Source organism: Polypterus senegalus, chromosome 12, assembly GCF_016835505.1.
Source record: "Polypterus senegalus isolate Bchr_013 chromosome 12, ASM1683550v1, whole genome shotgun sequence".
Taxonomy (NCBI): Eukaryota; Metazoa; Chordata; class Cladistia; order Polypteriformes; family Polypteridae; genus Polypterus; species Polypterus senegalus.
The window spans coordinates 126,232,875-126,253,167 of record NC_053165.1 but is presented as its reverse complement, the minus strand read 5'-3'; the positions used below and the strand labels follow the sequence as shown (position 1 = coordinate 126,253,167).

General features: G+C 38.6%; 1 protein-coding gene across 1 annotated transcript in view; it reads right to left on the bottom strand.

Moving 5' to 3' along the window:
* The window catches only part of iqgap1 (IQ motif containing GTPase activating protein 1), a 303,340-nt gene that overhangs the window by 148,196 nt on the left and 134,851 nt on the right, over positions 1-20,293 (bottom strand). Inside the window, exons 13-14 of the mRNA XM_039773388.1 lie at positions 12,609-12,769; positions 1,261-1,385 (exon numbers count right to left, since the gene is read on the bottom strand). Of these exons, the coding sequence (XP_039629322.1) occupies positions 1,261-1,385; positions 12,609-12,769 (286 nt within the window). The remainder of the gene's footprint in view (positions 1-1,260; positions 1,386-12,608; positions 12,770-20,293) is intronic.

The window sequence follows — 20,293 nt, the reverse complement described above, 5'->3', positions numbered from 1 at the left end:
TTTTTAAACAACAAAGGAAAAAAAACAAAAAAAACAAAACCTGATCGGAGCATCTCTCTCTATCTATTTATACATACACACGCAAACACACACACACACACACACAGTGGTGCCCATAAGTTTACAAACCCTGGTAGAATTTGTAAAATATAGGCCATCGTTTGGAAAATACAAGTAATCATGCCGAAAGGTTTCCTTTTAATTAAGGAGTGATAACTTAAATCACCCAAATGGGCCTGATCAAAAGTTTACAAATCCTTGACTGTTTGGGCTGATAATATACACAGAATTTGACAAACACAACTTAACAACATTGAGGGTAATTAAGAGATAGTGTTCACACCTGGCAACTTCTTGTGTATAAATAGTCAATTGAAATTTATGCAGGGCTGAACTGAGTTTGCTGGATACTGAACCATGGGGAAAACAATATACAGTAACTGTTAACACTAGAACCCCTGAGGTCTACGAAAATATTCGTAATGCAGGGCCACCTTAAATTGCCTTGCACCTCCTCATCATTGTCTTTGTTTTGCAAATGTATCAAATCAGCACAAGTAGCCTGCTATCTCATTACCCACTGAAGCAGCTGAAGTCAAGTCAGTCGCAAAATTCTCAGAGCTGAATTCTATGTATCTGGGAGTTAGGTGTCTGGAATTGTATAGGGTAAATATAATGTTATTTGGAATACACAATTTCATGTGTTCCAGGTGTACAAATATCGGTGTAAATGTAAGATAACAGGAAATGTGAGGCAAGAAATGTTGAACACGTAACTCAAACAAACTTATTTCATGTTATTGTAATGACTAAATGCTGATGTGAAGTGTATAATGTGTGAAGACTGAAGTCCAAATACAAAAAAAAAAAAACACTTTCACAAAAGGTATAACAAAACAAATATGCTTTTATTCAAGAATATAACCAAAGAAAAAGAAATTATTCAATGTGCAAAAACCGAGTAGAGAGCTGCTATTATTATTATGCAATCTAAACTTGGTACAATGGGAAAAAAAAAAATAGATTCCAGGGTGGTGCATCATAAAATGTCCTGGTTATGTATGGTAAATTCTAAGCAGGTGAATAGGAAAGGCATAAAAATATTGATTATTTTAGGCACAGGTAAATAATAATAACAGGTAATAGGGATGAATATTTAAAATGTTCACCTTTGGTTTAGACCCCAACATGAAATATCTTATTCTTGTGATTTTGTTTTCCCTCAGTAGTATTCACTTCAAGATGCACAAATCTACTTACTCTCATGTTCTTCTTGTACAGCCAAATTAACTTGATCCACACAGGCCTGGATATCATTCCATGTAAGGAAAGGAGTTCCCTCAGTTCTTGCCAATCCTTTCAGTCGAAGAAGTTCATCAATGTACCTGCAAAGAAGGGATAGGTACAATTACAAAAGAAATGTTTACTAGTAAAGACTACTTCATAGTTCTTTAGTTGCATTTTAGTTGCATTTTTTATGGTTACAATAAACAGTCAACACCTTAATTATCACAGTAACTATCAATAACACATTTTTAAATATTAGATGACGTGCACAATCAAGTACTGATTCAGTCTTGTATGTGATACTGCCAGGATATATATTCCAGCTTCCCAAAACTTATAAACAGCTTGTCTTTTTATTATTCTAACAGTTTTAAAATTACAACATTACACAACATTTTCAGTGTCTGAGTTGGGCAATGTCTGTAAAATCCCTGCATACCCTATATTATTTCAGGTAGTTGCATTTTTTTATGTTCCATATTGTTAGTTGGATTTTTCCATATAAAGGCAGATTTTCTTCTAAGATACTTTGAATGTAAGTGTCTGATAAGTAAATAATTATGATACAACATTTAGTTTACTTCAGGCCCAACAACGCCTCTAGGATCTCTGGAAAAACCTATACTTTACACCATTCCAAGGAAGGTGAAAGACTTACTTGACAGGGTTGGGGTCATTCGTGAATTGAATTGAGAATGCATGGAAAATTCAAATTCACTTCCTGGAATAATAATTAGAATCGCATGCAGCTGAAGGGAAATGGAATTGGAACTGAATTTGAATGTCAGGAAACAGAACTGAATTCAAATAAATTCCACAAAATTTCCACTAAGATAATCTGACCTGATTTGCTAAATAGTCTACAGTACATTAAATATTATAAATCTCAAACATATTGTAAGACCATTTGAGACCCTCCCCAATGGGATGACACACACAAGTCTGTCTGTCCCCAAGTCAACCACAGGAAACAACTACAAGCTGACCGCTGCCACGCGCCGGTTGCCTGATGGGTGATGCAGGGAACATTATAACTTAGCCACTGACCTGGCCCGAGTCTGCCCATTTGCTGTGTACAGTAGAATGGTAAATCCCACTACAATAAACAACCTTGTTGTTTCCGTTTCAAGCTGAATAAAGCTGGTTTTGCTAAAGTACTGAGTCTCAGACTTGTCTTTGTGGTGCAAGACATCGACTCACGCATCACATGGTACCAGGAGTGGGGTCTTGCATCAATGGAACATCAAAAGGCATATAACATTCCAATATTGGCAGAGCAAAATGAGGCTCCTGCAGGCGCTCCTGCCTTTGTGCTCCACAGGGTTAAGGTCGTGAAGATGGCTCCCTCGGACGACCCAGAGTGCTTTCTATTCTGCTTCAAACGCATGGCAACACTGATGTGCAGGGATGTGTGAACCTGAGCAGCTATTGAAGCCCCATTTTTTAACCAGGGAGGCCCTACAGGTCGTGTGAAACCTCTGTCCCGAAAGGCTTGATTATTATGACTTCCTGAATTAACAAGTCCAACTCTGCACAGCTATGAGCCCAGTGATCAAGGAGTGCCAGTTTCGTTTGTCGCACATTGACCCAGATCACCCTATAGGACAGATCCAGAACTTAGTGGACATGATTCAATGCTGGATCCACGGGGACAATTTCGAAGGCATTGTGGAGAAGCTCGCTATTAACGCAGTCCTGTCAGAGATAGATGAGGACCTTTGTGATGAGATGCTCCGGAACGATGTATTTGGACCCGCCTATGATCCAACCAGGTCGTCAGCACCACGAGTCAAAGATGCCATCGTTGGAACACTGTAGTGTGGACTTGTCTCAGCTGATCACAGTGAAGACAGCAGTGTTATCTGGCTCGGGATTGCCACCTCCCACTTGCACAAACCATGGACATTGGTCTGACCCAGGTATGCAGCTCAAGTCTCTCCCAAGATGTTAATGGAGGACAATTTTAAGGTCTCTAATACACTGGATGGATGTGAATTTCCTGTGCTGTTGGACTCTGTTAGCAACCTCTACACAGTCCGCTGTGAATTGCTCCAGCAGACAAAAGCACAGTGAGCTAGAATTGTATACTTGGAAGAGATTGGGGGGTTATTGAAACTCCAATTCTTTTCTAAGCTTTTATTTTGAAAAGACTGTCAGAGATAAGGTGAATAAAGGAAGGACATTTATGTTGATGGCAAGTATAACAGGAAGCTCATCATCCTGAGGAAGGGAGAAAAAGAAAAAGAAAAACTGGAAAAGAGGAAAGACAGAGGAGATCCTCCATCTTGGAAAAAACAGGCCCGAAGGCTGTGGGGACTAGTCTTGAGGATTACAAAGGACTACAAAGTATTACAAAGTGGTTGTGGAGTTCTAGGTGGAATGGATAAGCTTCCAAAAAACTAACAGATTACACTTACTGGATTTTCCCTGACTCTAGGCAAAGAAATAAAAAAAAAAACAGCATTGGAAGGAGTTAAGAAGGTCCACAAGAAATGGGTGAGATCAGTCCTATTTTACAATGAAAACGGAGACTATTCCTTTGGTCAGGGTGGAAAGTAAGACTCATTTTGCCTGAGTTTATTTTAACCTTGTTCTTCTGTATCCATAGATATGTATGTTCCAGTATTTGTAGTTATTGATGCACTCATTCTAGAATTCTAAATATATTCTGGTTGTTTCATATCATAAATTAAAGGGGTATAGTTTTTTTTTTTTTAACGTTCTAGAATTCAGCCTTGGGAGTTACTAACTCAACTTGAAGATTGTTGATTGTTACATCCTTATAGAACCACAGACCAGGTGAACATTCACCATGTTCATGGGGCCGTTAAAACATATGAAACTACATTACTTCCTCTGAAATTTAAACGGAAGAACTTTAAGATTTGGACTGCCATATCAGACACTTCACACTGGCCTCTTAATAGAACAAAGGAATGCCCTTTTATCCACGGGTCTTGGCCACCCGATAATACACCACATTTTTTAAATTAGGATGGTTTTCTGTATCAGGTGATTTCTAAATGCTTGTGTGATGGGCGGATCAAGCAGTTTGTGGTGTCAAGTGGACATAGGGAGGCAGTGTTAAAAATTGCTCAGAGTCATGTTTTGGGAGGTCACCTTGGCACAGAAAAGACAAGGGAACGCATTTCGAAATGCTTTTATTGGGTAAATATGGGCTGGGATGTATAGCAATTCTGTAAGGCCTGCCCCGACTGTCAAATATTATCTGCTCAATGACCGCTAGGGCACCCCTTTTACAGATGCTTATTTTAAATCTTCCCTTTGAGAGGGTGGGACTAGATCAGTGGTCTCAAACTCCGGTCATGGAGGGCTACAGTGGCTGCAGGTTTTCATTCTAACCCTTTTTTTAACTGGTGACCAGTTTTTGCTGCTAATTAACTCCGTTTCCTTTCATTTTAATTAACTTGTTTTTTTAGGATTTGTTGCTCTGAATGGCTTCATTTCTTTCCTAAAACAGCACCCAGACAGAAATTAAATGTGATGTGAGTGGGCAAACAGAAGACCAACTACGTCAGGGCCTCAAACTCCAACCAATTTAACTCCAACTAGTTAATAAATTAGGAGCAGATTCTTGTTGTTAATTACACCTGTTCTTTAAATCTATGGCTTGTTGCTGCTCTCATTGTGCAATATTATACAGTTCCAAAATTATTGTGGATTTTCTCTTTTCTAATAGCACTGGTAAAATGTTTGGGGGACCTGAGCAGATCAACATTCCTAAGACTTTCATCTTTCTTTATGTTCAGGTATTGTATGATGGACACAGTTTGCTGGCCATGTGTTGGCTCATTTTGTATCTCATTATTGTTTGGCTACTAATTAAGGAAAAAGAAACAAATGGAAAAGAAGTTAATTAGCAGCAAAAACAGGCCACTAATTAAGAAAAGGGTTAGAATGCAAACCTGCAGCCACTGCGGCTCTTGAGAACCGGAGTTTGAGACCACTGCTTTACTCTATCCATCCACCTACACTTAGGCTTCCCCCACTTTCTCTTATCTTCTACCTTCATTAATATCACTCTTTTCACCAAACATTCACACTCTCATCAAATCTATACTTATTTGTACTTCTGATCATATCTGTTTTTCATTCTGTCCTTTTTTAGTAATTCCACACATCCATCTAAACATTATTTCTACCACATCCAACTTCTTCTCCTGTACTCCTTTTACTACCCATTTCTTTGATCCATGCATAATTTCTGTATTGACCATTGCCCTAAAAACCTTACCTTTAAAACTTACCCTAATTAATTACACAATATTTCTGATACCTTCTTCCAAATGTTTCGTCCACATCACACCGTGTGGTTTATCTCTGTATCTAATTCTCTACCTTGTGCTACCATAGATCCAAGGTATTTAAACTTATCTACTCTTTTAAATAGCTCTCCCTGTAGACTAACTTCTAAATCCTAATAATTAAACCTCAAATATTGTTTTTTCAATTTATCCTCAATCCTTTATCTTCCAAAACCTTTCCTTTCTTCTAATTTCCTTTCTGTGATATCCATGCCTTGTGCCAAGTTCACAGAGCTGAATTTGATTGGCAAGAGCTAAATGGTGCACAACCCTGTGTATTGTTAAAAGGCAGGCTGAGCATGAACAGAGGGAGAAATATGCAGGGTGAGCACGGCGGTAAACAAAGTTAGTGTGCAAGCATGAAGGATGGAGCTGGTGTCCAAGGCGCTGGTGCCATGGCTTGAGAAAGTACTTTTGACAGTGCCTCTTTCTATTCCAGCCATGCCTTTGATCCTTTTCTGCTCTGTCAGCTGGAATGTTCTGCGGTAATATAATAACAAAGAGGAGTGTGATGGGGGCCTTTGTCCAACATTACATGGGGCCTGGAAGAGAGAATTATAGTGACAGCTCAGGGCGGGAGTCTGTTATGGGTCACCTGTCTGGGGAGGAAACAATCTCTTTTTATCGCACTGACATTTTCATGTTTTAACCACCTGTTGATGACTCCTTCCTGCTATTTTCTTTCTTCTGTTTGTGCAATATTAACCAACTCAGCAAATGACACTCTCTCTTAAGTTGAAACTAGTTCACCATCAGTTAATGACTATTTAAGTTTCAGCAAAACAGAAGTCGTCCATGACACTCTGCAAGTTCTCCTTTCTGGTGCTACACAACACATTGTCATAAGCAACAAGCACTCACCAGGAGGACTGGTATCCCATAAGTCAACACATCCATAACCAGACAGAAGAGATAAGGGCTTAAAGCTCCCTGGTGCAGACCTACTCTAACTAGAACTTTGTTTATCCCCAAAACTGCTTTTTACCCAGGTCCTCACTCATTCATGCATATCCTGGACAATCTTTATATCCTTCTCTGGTACTTTTTTGCTCTCCTGCACCCCCAGATCTCGACATTGCACCCTATCATATGGCTTCTCCAAACAAATAATCATATGCAAACCTTTGTTTTTTCTTGAAGCTTCTCTATGAGCTGTCACAATGTAAAAAGCAAATCAGTTAATCCTCTGCCTTGCATAAAGCCAAACTGCTCCTCTCCTATTGTGGTTGTCTTTCCTAAGCCCTCTCTCTCTCTCTAACACTTTCCCAGATTTTTATCATGTGTGACATCAGCTGTTAATTCCCACAATCCTGAATATCTCCTTTCTCCTTATAAATGGGAACAAACACAGTTTTTCCTCTACTCCTACTACTTCTGTTCATAGGTTTTTAGCATGAGATCACATCTACTCAATCATCTCATAACCTATTTCCAACTTCCACTGGCATTTCATCTGTCCCTTTGACTTTTCACTATTCTTTCTTAGCACTTTGAAAAAGAGTATTATTTATTTTTGCTTTCAAGTAAGTGTATTAAATCCTTTGTTTAATCCACATGATTATTGCTTTTATTGTAATGGTATTATCTTTAACCCCCATGTAATAGAACTTTCTCAGATATTTTTCTAATAACAGAAGTTACCATAGCCAGTTATGAGCATATTCTCTTCTGCTAGAAGCATGGACTGTTTAGCTTATAAAAAAAAGCAATGGCATAAAGTTTTCTGGCCATCACATGAACATATGATCATATGAATGAATACCATGATCTGTGTCCAGTAAACATATGATAAGAGCTTAAAAATGTAACAAGATATGTAAGTCTTAAGCAGACTCATTATAAAAAAATTTTTCATTTATTGGCCCCATCAATTTTTCATACTTTATGTGAAATGTTTTTGCTTTGATTTTACTAAACTGTTTAAAATGAAGATATTTGAACTGTGAAATTATTTGAATATATGTCACACTATTTATTGCCTGCATCATTCTATTAAGTACATTCTTTTGACCTCCAAACAAATGAAGATTTACCCTTTGATTTCCACACTCTCAAGAGTTCAATAACATTGTTAAGCCAGTGATGAGGGGAGTACTCAAACAATTTACTTGACTTAAAAGTATAAATAAAGGAGCAAAAATGTACTGTATTAAAATTTGAAGTACTCCACTGATATATCTTCTTAAGTAAAAGTATGAGAGTAATTTCTTGAAAATATATTCAAAGTAATAAAGTAAAAGTACTTATCAAATGTATTTCCTAATTCAACACTATAATATGGCATAAGATGTGCCTACTTAATTGTGTTAAATACAGAGTTTTGCCATTTTAATTAGGAATGATGTAGACTATGCTGATAAATTTATTAGTTTAACATTATGTTTATACATTCTGTTTAAAACAATTCCAATAATGAATTGTTCAAAATTATTAATACATTCCAATATAAACACGTTATTACATTGAATTATAATAGCATAGCTCTAAACAGAATGAATCATGAATCAGACAGGCACTACGTTCACTTCCACTTCAAACACCTAATGAAAGAGGCTGACAGCATCTAAATCAGGGTTCTTAAAATTTTTAATCTGTGAATCCAAAATAGAAAAATCGGTACCATACTGGGACATAAGAAAAGGATCATTATCATAGTGACAATGGAGTCAAAAAGATACAAATAATGAAGTCCATGTAATAAAAATAAAAAGTGTGTTTCCATTCACACAAATTTTCCCAGATGAATATTACTAAAAAAGAAATATAGGAAACCAATATATTGTGAAAAAAACAATACTCTGTTTATTTGTATTCCAAATAGGTTTATCTGACTGAACAGAGGGTCATCTCCTCGCACAGTGAGCTATCACCACACACACACGATTCAGCCAATTCAGCCCTGCCAATGTACCTAATCTGCATGTCTTTGGACACGTCATGGGGAGAACATGCAAATTCCACACAGAGCCCATAGGGCTTAAACCAAAAACAACTATTATCATTCAAAACAGAAAACGATTTCTGAAGTATATTAATGCCAGTGGAAATGCTTAGTTTAAGCTTTACTAAAGTGGAGGGAAAGAATTTTTTTGGATGTGATGCAAGGATTTGATGATTTTTGAGAGCATAATATCAAAGGTTTGTTATGTGATTCATGGCACTAGTTAAGTGAAGTAGATTAATGATTGAAGTAGTCAGAAAAGTTAATCAATGCAGCTTCCTTACCTTGTCTTAAACAACTCTACAATTAGCAATACATGTTTCTAAATGAGTTCACAAATAGTTCAAAATACTCTGGTTTCCATTTAACAGTTCAATTAAATGGAAGAAAGTGATAAATTATTCCTTATACAAATACATATCCACATGCACCACACACACACACACACACACACATTATATATACCCACATACATATATACAGACACACAATAGGTGGGTTGAAAATGTATTGGACTCCCTAGACAAAGTTTAAATTTCCTGTAATATTTTTCTTTCAAAATGCATCTTTAGTTTCATACTGTTACATATAAATGAGGGCCTCTTGGACAATACACTTTCACTAAAATATCCTGAAAATCAAATTATTTTGCAACGATAAAGAACCTATCAGTGAAATCTGCTGTTGAATAAGTATTAGCTTGGAGACTGTATGATTACTTAACAATGCAATAAGGGTAATGAAAACAAGTGTAAACAATCAAGCAATGAATTCTCTAGCTTGTTGACTGGTCTATAAGTGATTATTTAGGGCAGTTCTTAGTAACATACAACTGAGAAATCAGTACAAGTGGCTTACTTGGCGAAACCTCAAAAACTGACAAAAATGAAAAGAAGGGAACTTTCTAATGACTGGAGAACCAATGTGATTAAGAAGTTTCAAGATGGCAAAGGAGCCAAGAAGATTGCCATGCTCATTAGCCTCAGTGTGTCCACTGTGAAGGCCATCATAGCGAAGTGGAAGACAACTGGAGGCATAGTGAACCGGCCTAGGTCAGACCACCCTGTTAAAACAACAAAGAAAATGTCAAGAAAACTAGTCAGAGAAGTAAGAGCAAATCCTAAGGTGACTCTCAGTGAGCTGCAAAACTCAGTCTCTGTAGCTGGAGTGGATATGCACAAGACTACAATATCGTAGGTTTTGCAGGGGCTGTATGTCAGAGTTGCAAGAAAAAAAACCATTACTGAAAAAATGTGAAAGCTCGATTACAATTCGCTAACAGACATCTTGACAAGAGTCCTGCATTCTGGAGTCATGTACTTTGGTCTGATGAGACCAAAATTGAACTTTTTGGCGTCAACACAAAGGCCTTTGGCAGATGGAAGGAATCATCTGCCAATGATCCAGCAAACACCATACATTAAGCATGGTGGGGGAGCATGGGGGGGTTACTTCTCTAGGGTAGGCACTTGGTCCCTTGTCTGCATTGAAGAAAGAATGGATATTAAGAAGTATATCCTGATGTTGGAAGAAAACCTTCAAACGTCATCCATGAAATCGGGACTCGGACAACGCTACCACGTGCAGCAGGACAATGACCCGAAACACTACGCAAAAGTAACCAAAGCATGGTTTGACAAAAAGAAGACCCAGGTCTTTCAGTGGCCTAGCCAGAGTATGGATCTGAATCCAATAGAAAATATGTGGTGTCATCTCAAAATTGCAGTTCACAAATGAAAGCCTTCAAACTTTGCCCAGTTGGAGCAGTTCTCCAAAGAAAAATGGGAAAAATTGCCTCCATCCAGATGTGCTAAGCTTGTAGATGGCTATCCAAAGCAACTGCAAGCAGTTATTGCCACAAATGGTGCTGCTACCAAGTATTGACTGGGTGTCATGTGAAGGGGTCAATTATTTTTTCAACAGCATTTTTCACAACATGACTGTCAATTTGTATTTGTTTAGTTCACCAAGCTGCAATGTTTCAAAATTTTTATACAGAGAAATAAAAGTTCACTGTGATACTCTGCATTTGTGATTTTTATAGGTTGTAATGATGTAAGATGGTGGCTTTCCAGAGGGGGCTGAATACTTTTTACATACATACATACATACATACATACATACATACATACATACATACATACATAGGCATGTTAAATATAGTACAATGTTACTACTTCTTTGCACCTTAGTTACAGGATTTCAAAGTATGCCGTGAAGACAAACATATAAAGAGAAACCAATCAGTTGTCCATGACCACTGAAACATCACCATACGGCACTATATGTACCATCACTTGATTGATTCACCCAAACGAAATCTGAACATCATCACTTCCTTGATTCGCCCCTGTTTCCAATTCAACATTTCAAATTTGCGCCATGGTATCTTCATCTAGAGAGCTAGTCTGTAATTTCCTCCTCTCTAACCCCTTCTTATAAATGTCTTTGTTTCTCTGATTGTGAGATGAAGGTGGAAATACTTATATTTTAGTGACACAGAAATGAAAGTTCTCAGTTATGCGTCAAAGACATTGTTTCACATACTGAACTTCCACAAACAGTACACTAAATAGCAGTCAGTTTATCACTCGATAGAGAATCTGCACTTGGACAGACTTGGCTAATTTTACAACACAATTATGTGAACAGCCATCAGTGTTTAAGAAACATTACTCTAAGTGAAAGAGGCTGATTGCATCACGCACACGCTTTAGGATTCCTGTGGTGCATTGCTGAATCGATTCATTTTTGCTTGCATATTGATTCACAAGTTTCACTAAAAAGAGTCCTTCAAAAAGAAGTAACCATTTGTGCGAGTGTAAAATTTAATGCATTGCCATGTAGACATGTAATGAAGTAGGAAGTCAAAGTACTTGCTATAAAATTTATTGAAATAAACGTTGAAAATATCCACAGCTTAATCTACTTAAGTACAGATTTGTGGAAAATGTGCTCAAGTACAGTAAAAAATGTACCGTATATACTCACGTATAAGTCAGGTGTTGAAACCTGAAAAAATCTATAATAAAATCAGACCCTGACTTATACGCCTGTTCAAAAATGCGACACTTGCGGTTTAAAAAAAAATTTTCTTGCCTCCTCCAATCTCGCATCAGTTTCTCGGGTACATCGAATTTTATTGCAGCAGCGCAGTTACAAGTTTCTTTCGCCACTTCAACGAATTTTAATTTAAAACCAGCTTCATATTTTCTTCTGATCGAATGATCCATTGTAGATAAGGGATGCTCTTACAATAAAGGTGTATGAAGGTGTGAGATACAAAAAAGTGCAAACATTGCTTCAGAATAGTTTGGGTTATTACCATGTGGTCACATAGACACAATACATAGGAAGAAAAAAAAATGCCAGTTTGCTCCATGGTTACTCTCTCAGGTGGGCGTTAGCATATCATAATCTCTTGGACCAATAGCGTGAGTGTTCCACATTCGACTTATACGACTAACATTATAAAATACCGGAAATTATATGGTAAAATCAAGTCCCGACTTATCCGCGAGTATATACGGTAATTGTATTTTGTTACTTTCCACACCTGTGTTAGGCTGCCTTGTAGCACAATAAATAGCCTCAACATGGATGGCTGTCAGTGTACATGATAATGTTCCAAGACGTACTGGTATCCCATAAGTCTCCTGCCTTATGTCCACTGCTATCTCAGATGAGTTCTGATTCCCTTGCCTCCCTATCTTGGAAAAAGCATGTTCAGAAAAAGAAGAAACAAAAAAAGATACACAGATTAAGATCACTTTAGGGCATTTACAAGATGAGGAAACAGCAGCACTTCCTCAATTATAATATACTTCTTGTTGTACGATACGATAATTGATGCAATTACAAAATTTGCCTGAAATTAGTGGAAACCTTTTTTTGACCTGTTTCTAATCCTTGCATGTTAGCAATACAGCCAACCCTAGCAAATAAAAGGCTAGTAACTCATTTAAGTTTCATATTTCTGGATAATGGAATTTTTTTGTGTTTACAGCATTCCTTATAATCATTTATTATCTAATAAATGAAATCTCCTTACTCACCTCTTGTAATTCTCATCTTCCACATTGCTTAGCCCTGTCACTGGGCTCTCCAGCTGTTTCCACACTGCTGCTTCATCACCAGCATCCAGTGCCCGGTTAATTAGTGCCACTGATGAAAGCATCTCTACAGCAACCGAAAGCTCTGGATGTAAAAGCAAACCCTATACAGCCAAATAAAAAAAGAAAAAAAATGAAAGAAAAAAATTTTTGTTTTTAAATAATAAAAAAAGCGCCTTGTATATGTCCGATATTCTGAAAGGTTTCTGGATTCAGAATTAACACACTGTGTGTGGACTTTATCCACTGCTCTGATTTCCTTCTATACCTCAAAGATCTATTTGCTAGGTTGACTTTGGTCTCAGATGGCCTGTGTAAGAGGGAGTGTACTATGTTTGCTACTTATTCACCACTAGCAAAACACCCATGCTTTGCAGCGGCGAAGTACTGCCTTAAAATTTTTATTAAGAAGAAAATTAAACCTTTTTAAACTGAGGGAAAATATACCAATAATTATTTGTTAAGGATCTCTTTGTATACCACATTGTGAGTTTGGCCCTCCGGTTGTAATATGACCAAGCTGTGCGCTGAGCTTACTCTTGAGCATGCAATGTACAGTTGGCCATGTGAACAGTAATCTTGTTTCAAATCTCACAGATTGGATAGCTGCTGTCATAATCGGTTTGAGTTTCATGGTTTGTTTCCATTACGACAGTATTTGCAGAACTTTTTGTGTTGAAGTGACATTCGGCATCTGTCAAGCATTGTAAGCATACAACCGGTTTCATCTATAACTTCACATCCAGCTTTTGAGAGTTTAAACATTCATAAACATCAAAGTGTCCACTACTGAAATCGTCACCTGTCAATCTAAGATGTTTAAGTGGCATTGGCAGTTGTCAAAAGGTGTAAAATATTTTGCCATTTCAGTACACTTGAAAGCGACAACCGAACAATTCAGCAGCAGCCATCAACTCGCATGCAGAACCATAGGTGAAGGGCTTAAGCATTTCACTCTTATAGTGCTCCTGTGTTATTATCTCCTGTACCGTCATCAGTCCACACCTTGAACCTGTCCCAGTCATTCAATACATAAGACACAATGTTCCTCCGGATATCAAGAGTGAGCCTGATATGGCCGTGCAATATGTAACAAAGAGAATGGAAAAGGTAGGTGCCATCTCCGGGCATGGAAACCACCAAATGGGTACCTGAACAACGTAAAGTAAGTCTAAAATACCTACACAATAACTATAATCGTAATAAACGAACAATAAAACAGCGGAGAAGCCGTGGATTAAATAAAAAGGCTGTAGTTATCAGCAGTGAGACGTGAATCCCGTGGTGAAGCAAGGAAGGGAATGTAGAGACCGGAGTGACGGACGGCCTTATATAGGCAGGCAGCCAACAACGTGGGAGGCGTTGGGATGGGGGACCCAACGCCACCTCACACGGTGACCGAGCTGCAGGCTATGGATGTATATATGCATGTAAGTAGGATTCAGTTAGTGTTGGGAACCCGCGTACCAAATTTCTTGAAGATGGGCCCATAAGTAACAAAGACCGTTGAAAAGTTCAATATGGCGGCTGACAGTGGCATCATACCACCAAAATAAGTATGTACATTGGTTTCAGTTAGCGCAGGGAATTCACCTACCAAATTTTGTGAAGATGGGACCATAAAAAAGTTCAACATGGCAAACGTTACAAACCTTTATGACAGTTACGCGTAGAATTTCGAAATGAAACCTGCTTAACTTTTGTAAGTAAGCTGTAAGGAATGAGCCTGCCAAATTTCAGCCTTCTACCTATACGGGAAATTGGAGAATTAGTGACGTTGGAAAGTTCAATATGGGGCTGAAAGTGGCGTCATACCACCGAAATAAGTATGTACATTGGTTTCGGTTAGTGCAGGGAAGCCGCCTACCAAATTTCGTGAAGATGGGGCCATAAATAAATAGAATTTCGAAATGAAACCTGCTTAACTTTTGTAAGTAAGCTGTAAGGAATAAGCCTGCCAAATTTCAGCCTTCTATCTACACGGGAAGTTGGAGAATTAGTGATGAGTGAGTGAGTGAGTGAGTCAGTCAGTGAGGGCTTTGCCTTTTATTAGTATAGATGATTTGGTTCTTTGTTTTATCACATGATGCTAGCAGAATATGATAAGGCCCAACAATAACAACCATATCAACTCCCAAGTTAAAAACATTTTTCTTTAGTTCATGTAGTTATATCTCATGTGTGCACTCTGTGAAACTATTGTGAATGGAAGAGAAGGCATTGATTCATAGGTAGGGAACAAGACATTAAAAGTTAAAGTTACCTTGATTAAAAACAATTGTTTAATGTAACAAGCATGTTTAGTCCATTAGTATGGTTTTTACAGTGCAAGATAATCTAGTGTATCGGGTTGTCTTGTAAATGCCTTAATTATCATATATGCTTATGGAACTACTTTAGTTAATCTGTTTGTGCAGATGACACAAATGTGGTAGGTCTCATCAGCAATGGAAATGAGTAGGCACACAGAAAGGAGATAACATGATTCGCAGTCTGCTGCACGTGCAACAATCTGTCTCTTCATGTGGACAAGATGAAAGATATGATTGTTGGAATACCCATGCTGTCCATAACATACTGGACATCCAGATCTCACACCGGGCAGCAGATCTTACTTGGTCAATTAACTCCATCTTCATAGCCAAGAAGGTGCAACAGCATGTCCACTTTCTTCAGGGGCTGAAGAAAGCAAGACTACCTACCTTCCTTCCATTCTCACCACATTCTACAGGGGCACCAGAGAAAATATTCTAACCAACTGCAGTCTCTCTGAGTGTAATGTCCTATAATGGATAGTGTACACTGCAAAAAAGACTGTTGGGCCATCTTTGTCTGCCATATTGTATCTCCAAAATTTCAGCATTGTTAAGGACCACTCCCACCCCTCCAATGATGTCTGTTTCACATCCATCTGGCAAAAGGTACTAGAGCATCCACAACAGCTTCTGTCTCTTGGTTTTCTGGACCCTAGTAGCAAATGTTTATGCTGTACATTTATTACACTTGTCACTACTTTTGTTTGTTTTATGGTTATTAATTATTGCTGTCTATTTCATAGTATTAACATCTATTCACTTTTCAACTTATTTTTAATTATGTAATATCTCTCTATTAAGTAAATTTCTTTTCCTGTTACATACCTGTCCTGAGTTTATGTATAACTTGCACCGCAGACCTGGGAAACACTGTTTTGTGACACTGTATGCAGCAATACTGTGTATGAATTGTATCACAAGAAAGCCACTTGCCAAGGAGATACAGCCCAATTATACGTGGTTTCACTAACATTACATTACTTGGTCCATATTAGAGCTGTATTGGGGGGAGGCCGTGCACAGCACTCTCCACTCAATACAGACTTAGACCACATGCAGATATTTTGAAACAATATAGCAACAGTAAATAATTAAAACTTAAATTCATTAATACTTTTAACAAGTTAAGATAAATATCATGCAAAAACCAGCATCTCCAGTTCAAACTAACTGTATTAGTTAAATAGTTAACAACTTACTAAAATTATTGAGGTGAAGTTTATAGATTTCTTTTGTAAAGTATGCACTCTTTAATTGTAACATTTCTAGGAAACTGCTGCAAGAATAAAATGTATAATTCAAGTGCATACTCTTGTCTCATAACAGACTCTGTTGAAGGCATAAAATGAATGTATGTATAGATTATACTAATATTGTGATACTACTTTATCTTAGTGCACTCAATAGTGGTGCAGCCTAAAAGCTCTGTTGGCCTGTGTTCAAACCAAGTTCAGTCTTATGGAGTTTGTATGTCCCCCCCCTTCAAGTTATAACAATAATATTACATTTTATTTATAGGGAACTTTTCATTAGCAGTAAATATCAAAGTGCTACATAAAAAGTAAAAACAAAGGCAAGGCAAAATAAAAACAGATACAACAACAATAATAACAGTCTTATTAATAAGCTTTCCTAAATAGAAAAGACTTTAGCTTTTTGTAAAAAAAAAAAAAAACACAACAGCCCACAGTCTGCTGTGTTCTTATGCTCTCTGGTAGGACACTCCAGAGCCACGTAACACCAGCTGCAAAGGCTCGGTCACCCATTGTATGAAGTTTGGTCACTGGGGGTGAAGGCAGTAGGTATGTGCAAAATGGAGGTTTCTTGCAGTGGATTGTAGTATAAGGAGTTCCTTCAGATATTGTGTAGCATTTCCATGGATACACTGGTGAGTAAACAAACAGAGTTTGTATTTGATACGGAGGTGGACAGGGAGCCAATGACGTGACCGAAGAATTGGTGAAATTTGTTCATATTTCCACACCCTCATCAGGATTCTTGCAGCACTATTTTGAATTTGTTGGAGCTTTTGAAGGCATCAGTTGGGTATCCGGATGAGGAGTGCATTACAATAATCCAGCCTGGATGAAACAAAGGCATGAGCCAGCTTTTTGGCATCACAGAGGGAGAGGTAAGGACGGAGTTTGGCTATGTTTCAGAGATGAAGGAATGCAATTTTACAAAGGTGGTGGTCATGTGTATCAAATGACATATGGGATTCTAACTTGACATCCAGAATTGTAACCTGAAGGGGAGAGGGTAATGGTACAGTCAGAAAAGGAAATACAATTTACAAAGGAACAAAACTGATGGGGGGTGCCAATTAAAAGAGCTTCCGTTTTAGTGCTGTTCAGCTTGAGGAAGTTCTTGGACATCCAGGCCTCAATCTCATCCAAGCAAGAGAAAAGAGTTGATGGAGGTGTAAGAGAAGTAGAATCTTGTCTCACATAGAGCTGCCAATCATCGGCATAGCAGTGGAATGAAACTCTGTGCTTGCGGATGATGTGACCCAGGGGTAGCATGTAGATATTAAAAAGGGTCGGCCCAAGGACTGATCCATGTGGGACCCCACAAGTGACAGTGCGAGTATGAGATTTAGCATCCCCCAAGGCCACATACTCAGCCCTATCCGTATAGGACTCAAACCACTCCAAAGCAATGCCATAAAATCCAATTATAAAGTGAAGATGATGAAGGAGAATATTATGATCTACTGTATCAAATGCAGCTGTGAGGTCCAGGAGGATAAGGAGTGATGGAGAGCCCTGATCAACAGCCATCAGGAGGTCATTGGTGACTCTGACCAGGGCTGTGTCTGTACTGTGAGAAGTTCGGAAACCAGATTGAATTTTTTAAGGTGATCCTGAAGCTGAACCAAAACAACCTTTTCCCAAATATTAGACAAAAATGGAAGGTTGGAGATCGGACGATAGTTTGCTATCACTTCAGGATTCAAAGAGGATTTTTTTTAAATGAGGTCTAATTTTTGTGGTTTTCAAGGCTAGTGGGACTAAGCTGCTCTGGAGAGAGTGATTAATGATATCAGCAATAAGAGAGCTTATGTCTGATACATTAGCTTTTACCAGAGGAGTAGGAAAAGGGTCCAATGAACATGTTGAAGGCCTCATCCTCTGTATGATGCCCTCAACTTCTTTAACTGTGGTAAAGAGGAACTGGAAAAGGCAGCTCATTGGCTTTGATGTAGAAACATCCAGCGATGGAGGGCTGGAGACAGACAATGAGGAGCTGATGATGTTTACCTTAGAGGTGAAATATTCAATAAAATTATTGCACTGCTCCTCTGTAAAAATTATTACAGGCGTAGGTGTGAGGATTGAGTAAATGATTTATCATGGAAAAATGTTGTTTGGAATTTCCAGGACTGTCATTTATTACATTTGAATAGTATAGAGATCTGGCAGTGGTCAGTTCTCTGAAGTAATTTTTTTGGTGTTCCCAATAAAATAATTTGTGGACCGTTAAACTGGTTGCAACAAAATGCCGCTCGAGGGCTCACCCAGCTGCTTTCATCTGTCGAAGCTCACCTGTAAACCATGGGGCAGATTTTACAAAAGAAACCACTCGATTTAACTGGGGCATGGGTCTCAAGGATGTTCTGCAGCCCATTGTTGTAATAATTGACTAATTCATTGACAGAAGAAAGGTGTGGAGCAATAGAAAAGTTCTTAATGTCAGCATTTAAATCAGTCAAATTAATTTTTTTCATGTTCCGGAAGCGGATACAGCACTGTGGTTTAGAGTATAGTGAATTTGTGGGCAAATCCAGTGAAACAATTTTGTGATCGGAAACACCTATATCAAGTCAGAGATGAGGACTGAGTCAGTAACGACTAAATTGAGGGTATGGTCCTTGTTGTGAGTGGGGACCTCGACAAGTTGCCTCAGATTTAGGCAGTCCAGGAGCTCTAAGAGCTGGGCAGCAGAATAACTAGAGGGTGTGTCCACATAAATGTTCAGATCTCCAAGAATCAGTACATTTGATGATGTTGTACAGAAAGATGAGAGCAGGTCATTCATTTCCGTAATGAAATCAGGGTGTTGTTTTGGTGGTCTGTAAATAAGAAGTATTGTTATAAAAACTGGATGCTTGCACATAATTGCCAGGCATTCAAACGTTGAGAATTTAGGAAGGGGGAGAAGTGACAATTGCAGACCTATCCGATGGTTTACAGCCAGACCACCGCCACGTCCAGAGCTGTGGACCTTTTCAAGGTAGGTGTACCCAGGAGGGCAGGACTCGTCGAAAACTGAGTATACCTTGGATTTATGCCAGGTCTCAGTCAAACAAATAATGTCAATCCCCCTGTCTACAATGAGACTATAAATTAGATGGGCTTTATTTGTCAGGGACTGAACATTAGAAAGTTCAACTCTGATGTTTAGCAAGGTGTTGCCTTTAACCAGAGGATGAAGAAAGCCGAAACCCAGTCCAGGATTTCCATCTCGCCTGGACCGCCGCTGAGCAGTTTTTTTTAGTTTCCATGGTGATGGTGCTCAGACGGGCTGCGATGGAGTGAGCTGCTGCTGACCACAAATACGGAATGGAGCTCACGGTCAATGTAAACAAATTGCCGACCAGACCCCCAATGGACGTAGTGGGGGCGATGGAGGAGTCCAAGTTGTTTGATGACTGTGATGACTGTGATGTGGTTGTTGAGCTCCAACAGTTGCGATGGCAGATACTGAAGCATGCCGGCGAGCGGAGGAGATATGGTCCCAATGTAAATAGTTGGCCGTAGTCCTTATGTGCACAGTTGGACAGCTGTGGTGCAAATTGCAAAGGACTCCAGAAGCAAGACAGTCACCAAGATCCCCAGCGATAGAGCCGACATCCAGGAAATGTAATAGCCGGCAAAAAACTGGCGGACGAAATGTGGGCAGTTTGCGATCGACTTGAAAAGCCTTAGTTCAGATGATAACATTAAGGGGTATTCCGCAAGAAATCCCAAGTGCCATCCACAGAAAACTCAAGTAGTATCAGTCAGTTGAAGACCGATACAGGCCAGCGCCGATGACACAACGCAAGTCGGGTCAACAACTACTGCAGGTAGGATTTCTCCCAAAAGCAACACTATTAAACAATGTAAGAAGTTAACAGCAAATTACAGCCGCTAAATGATAAAGTTCTGTATAGTATCTAGAAAACAGCTACAATCAAACGACATTCAAGTAATACAAATACTTAAATAATGAATATAGTGTGGAGAAGTGGGGAACAGCCAGCGCCTGTGTCCTCTCCCCTGCTAAATAGGGTTTTTCCTCCAGGTACTCCACTTTATTCCCACATCAAAA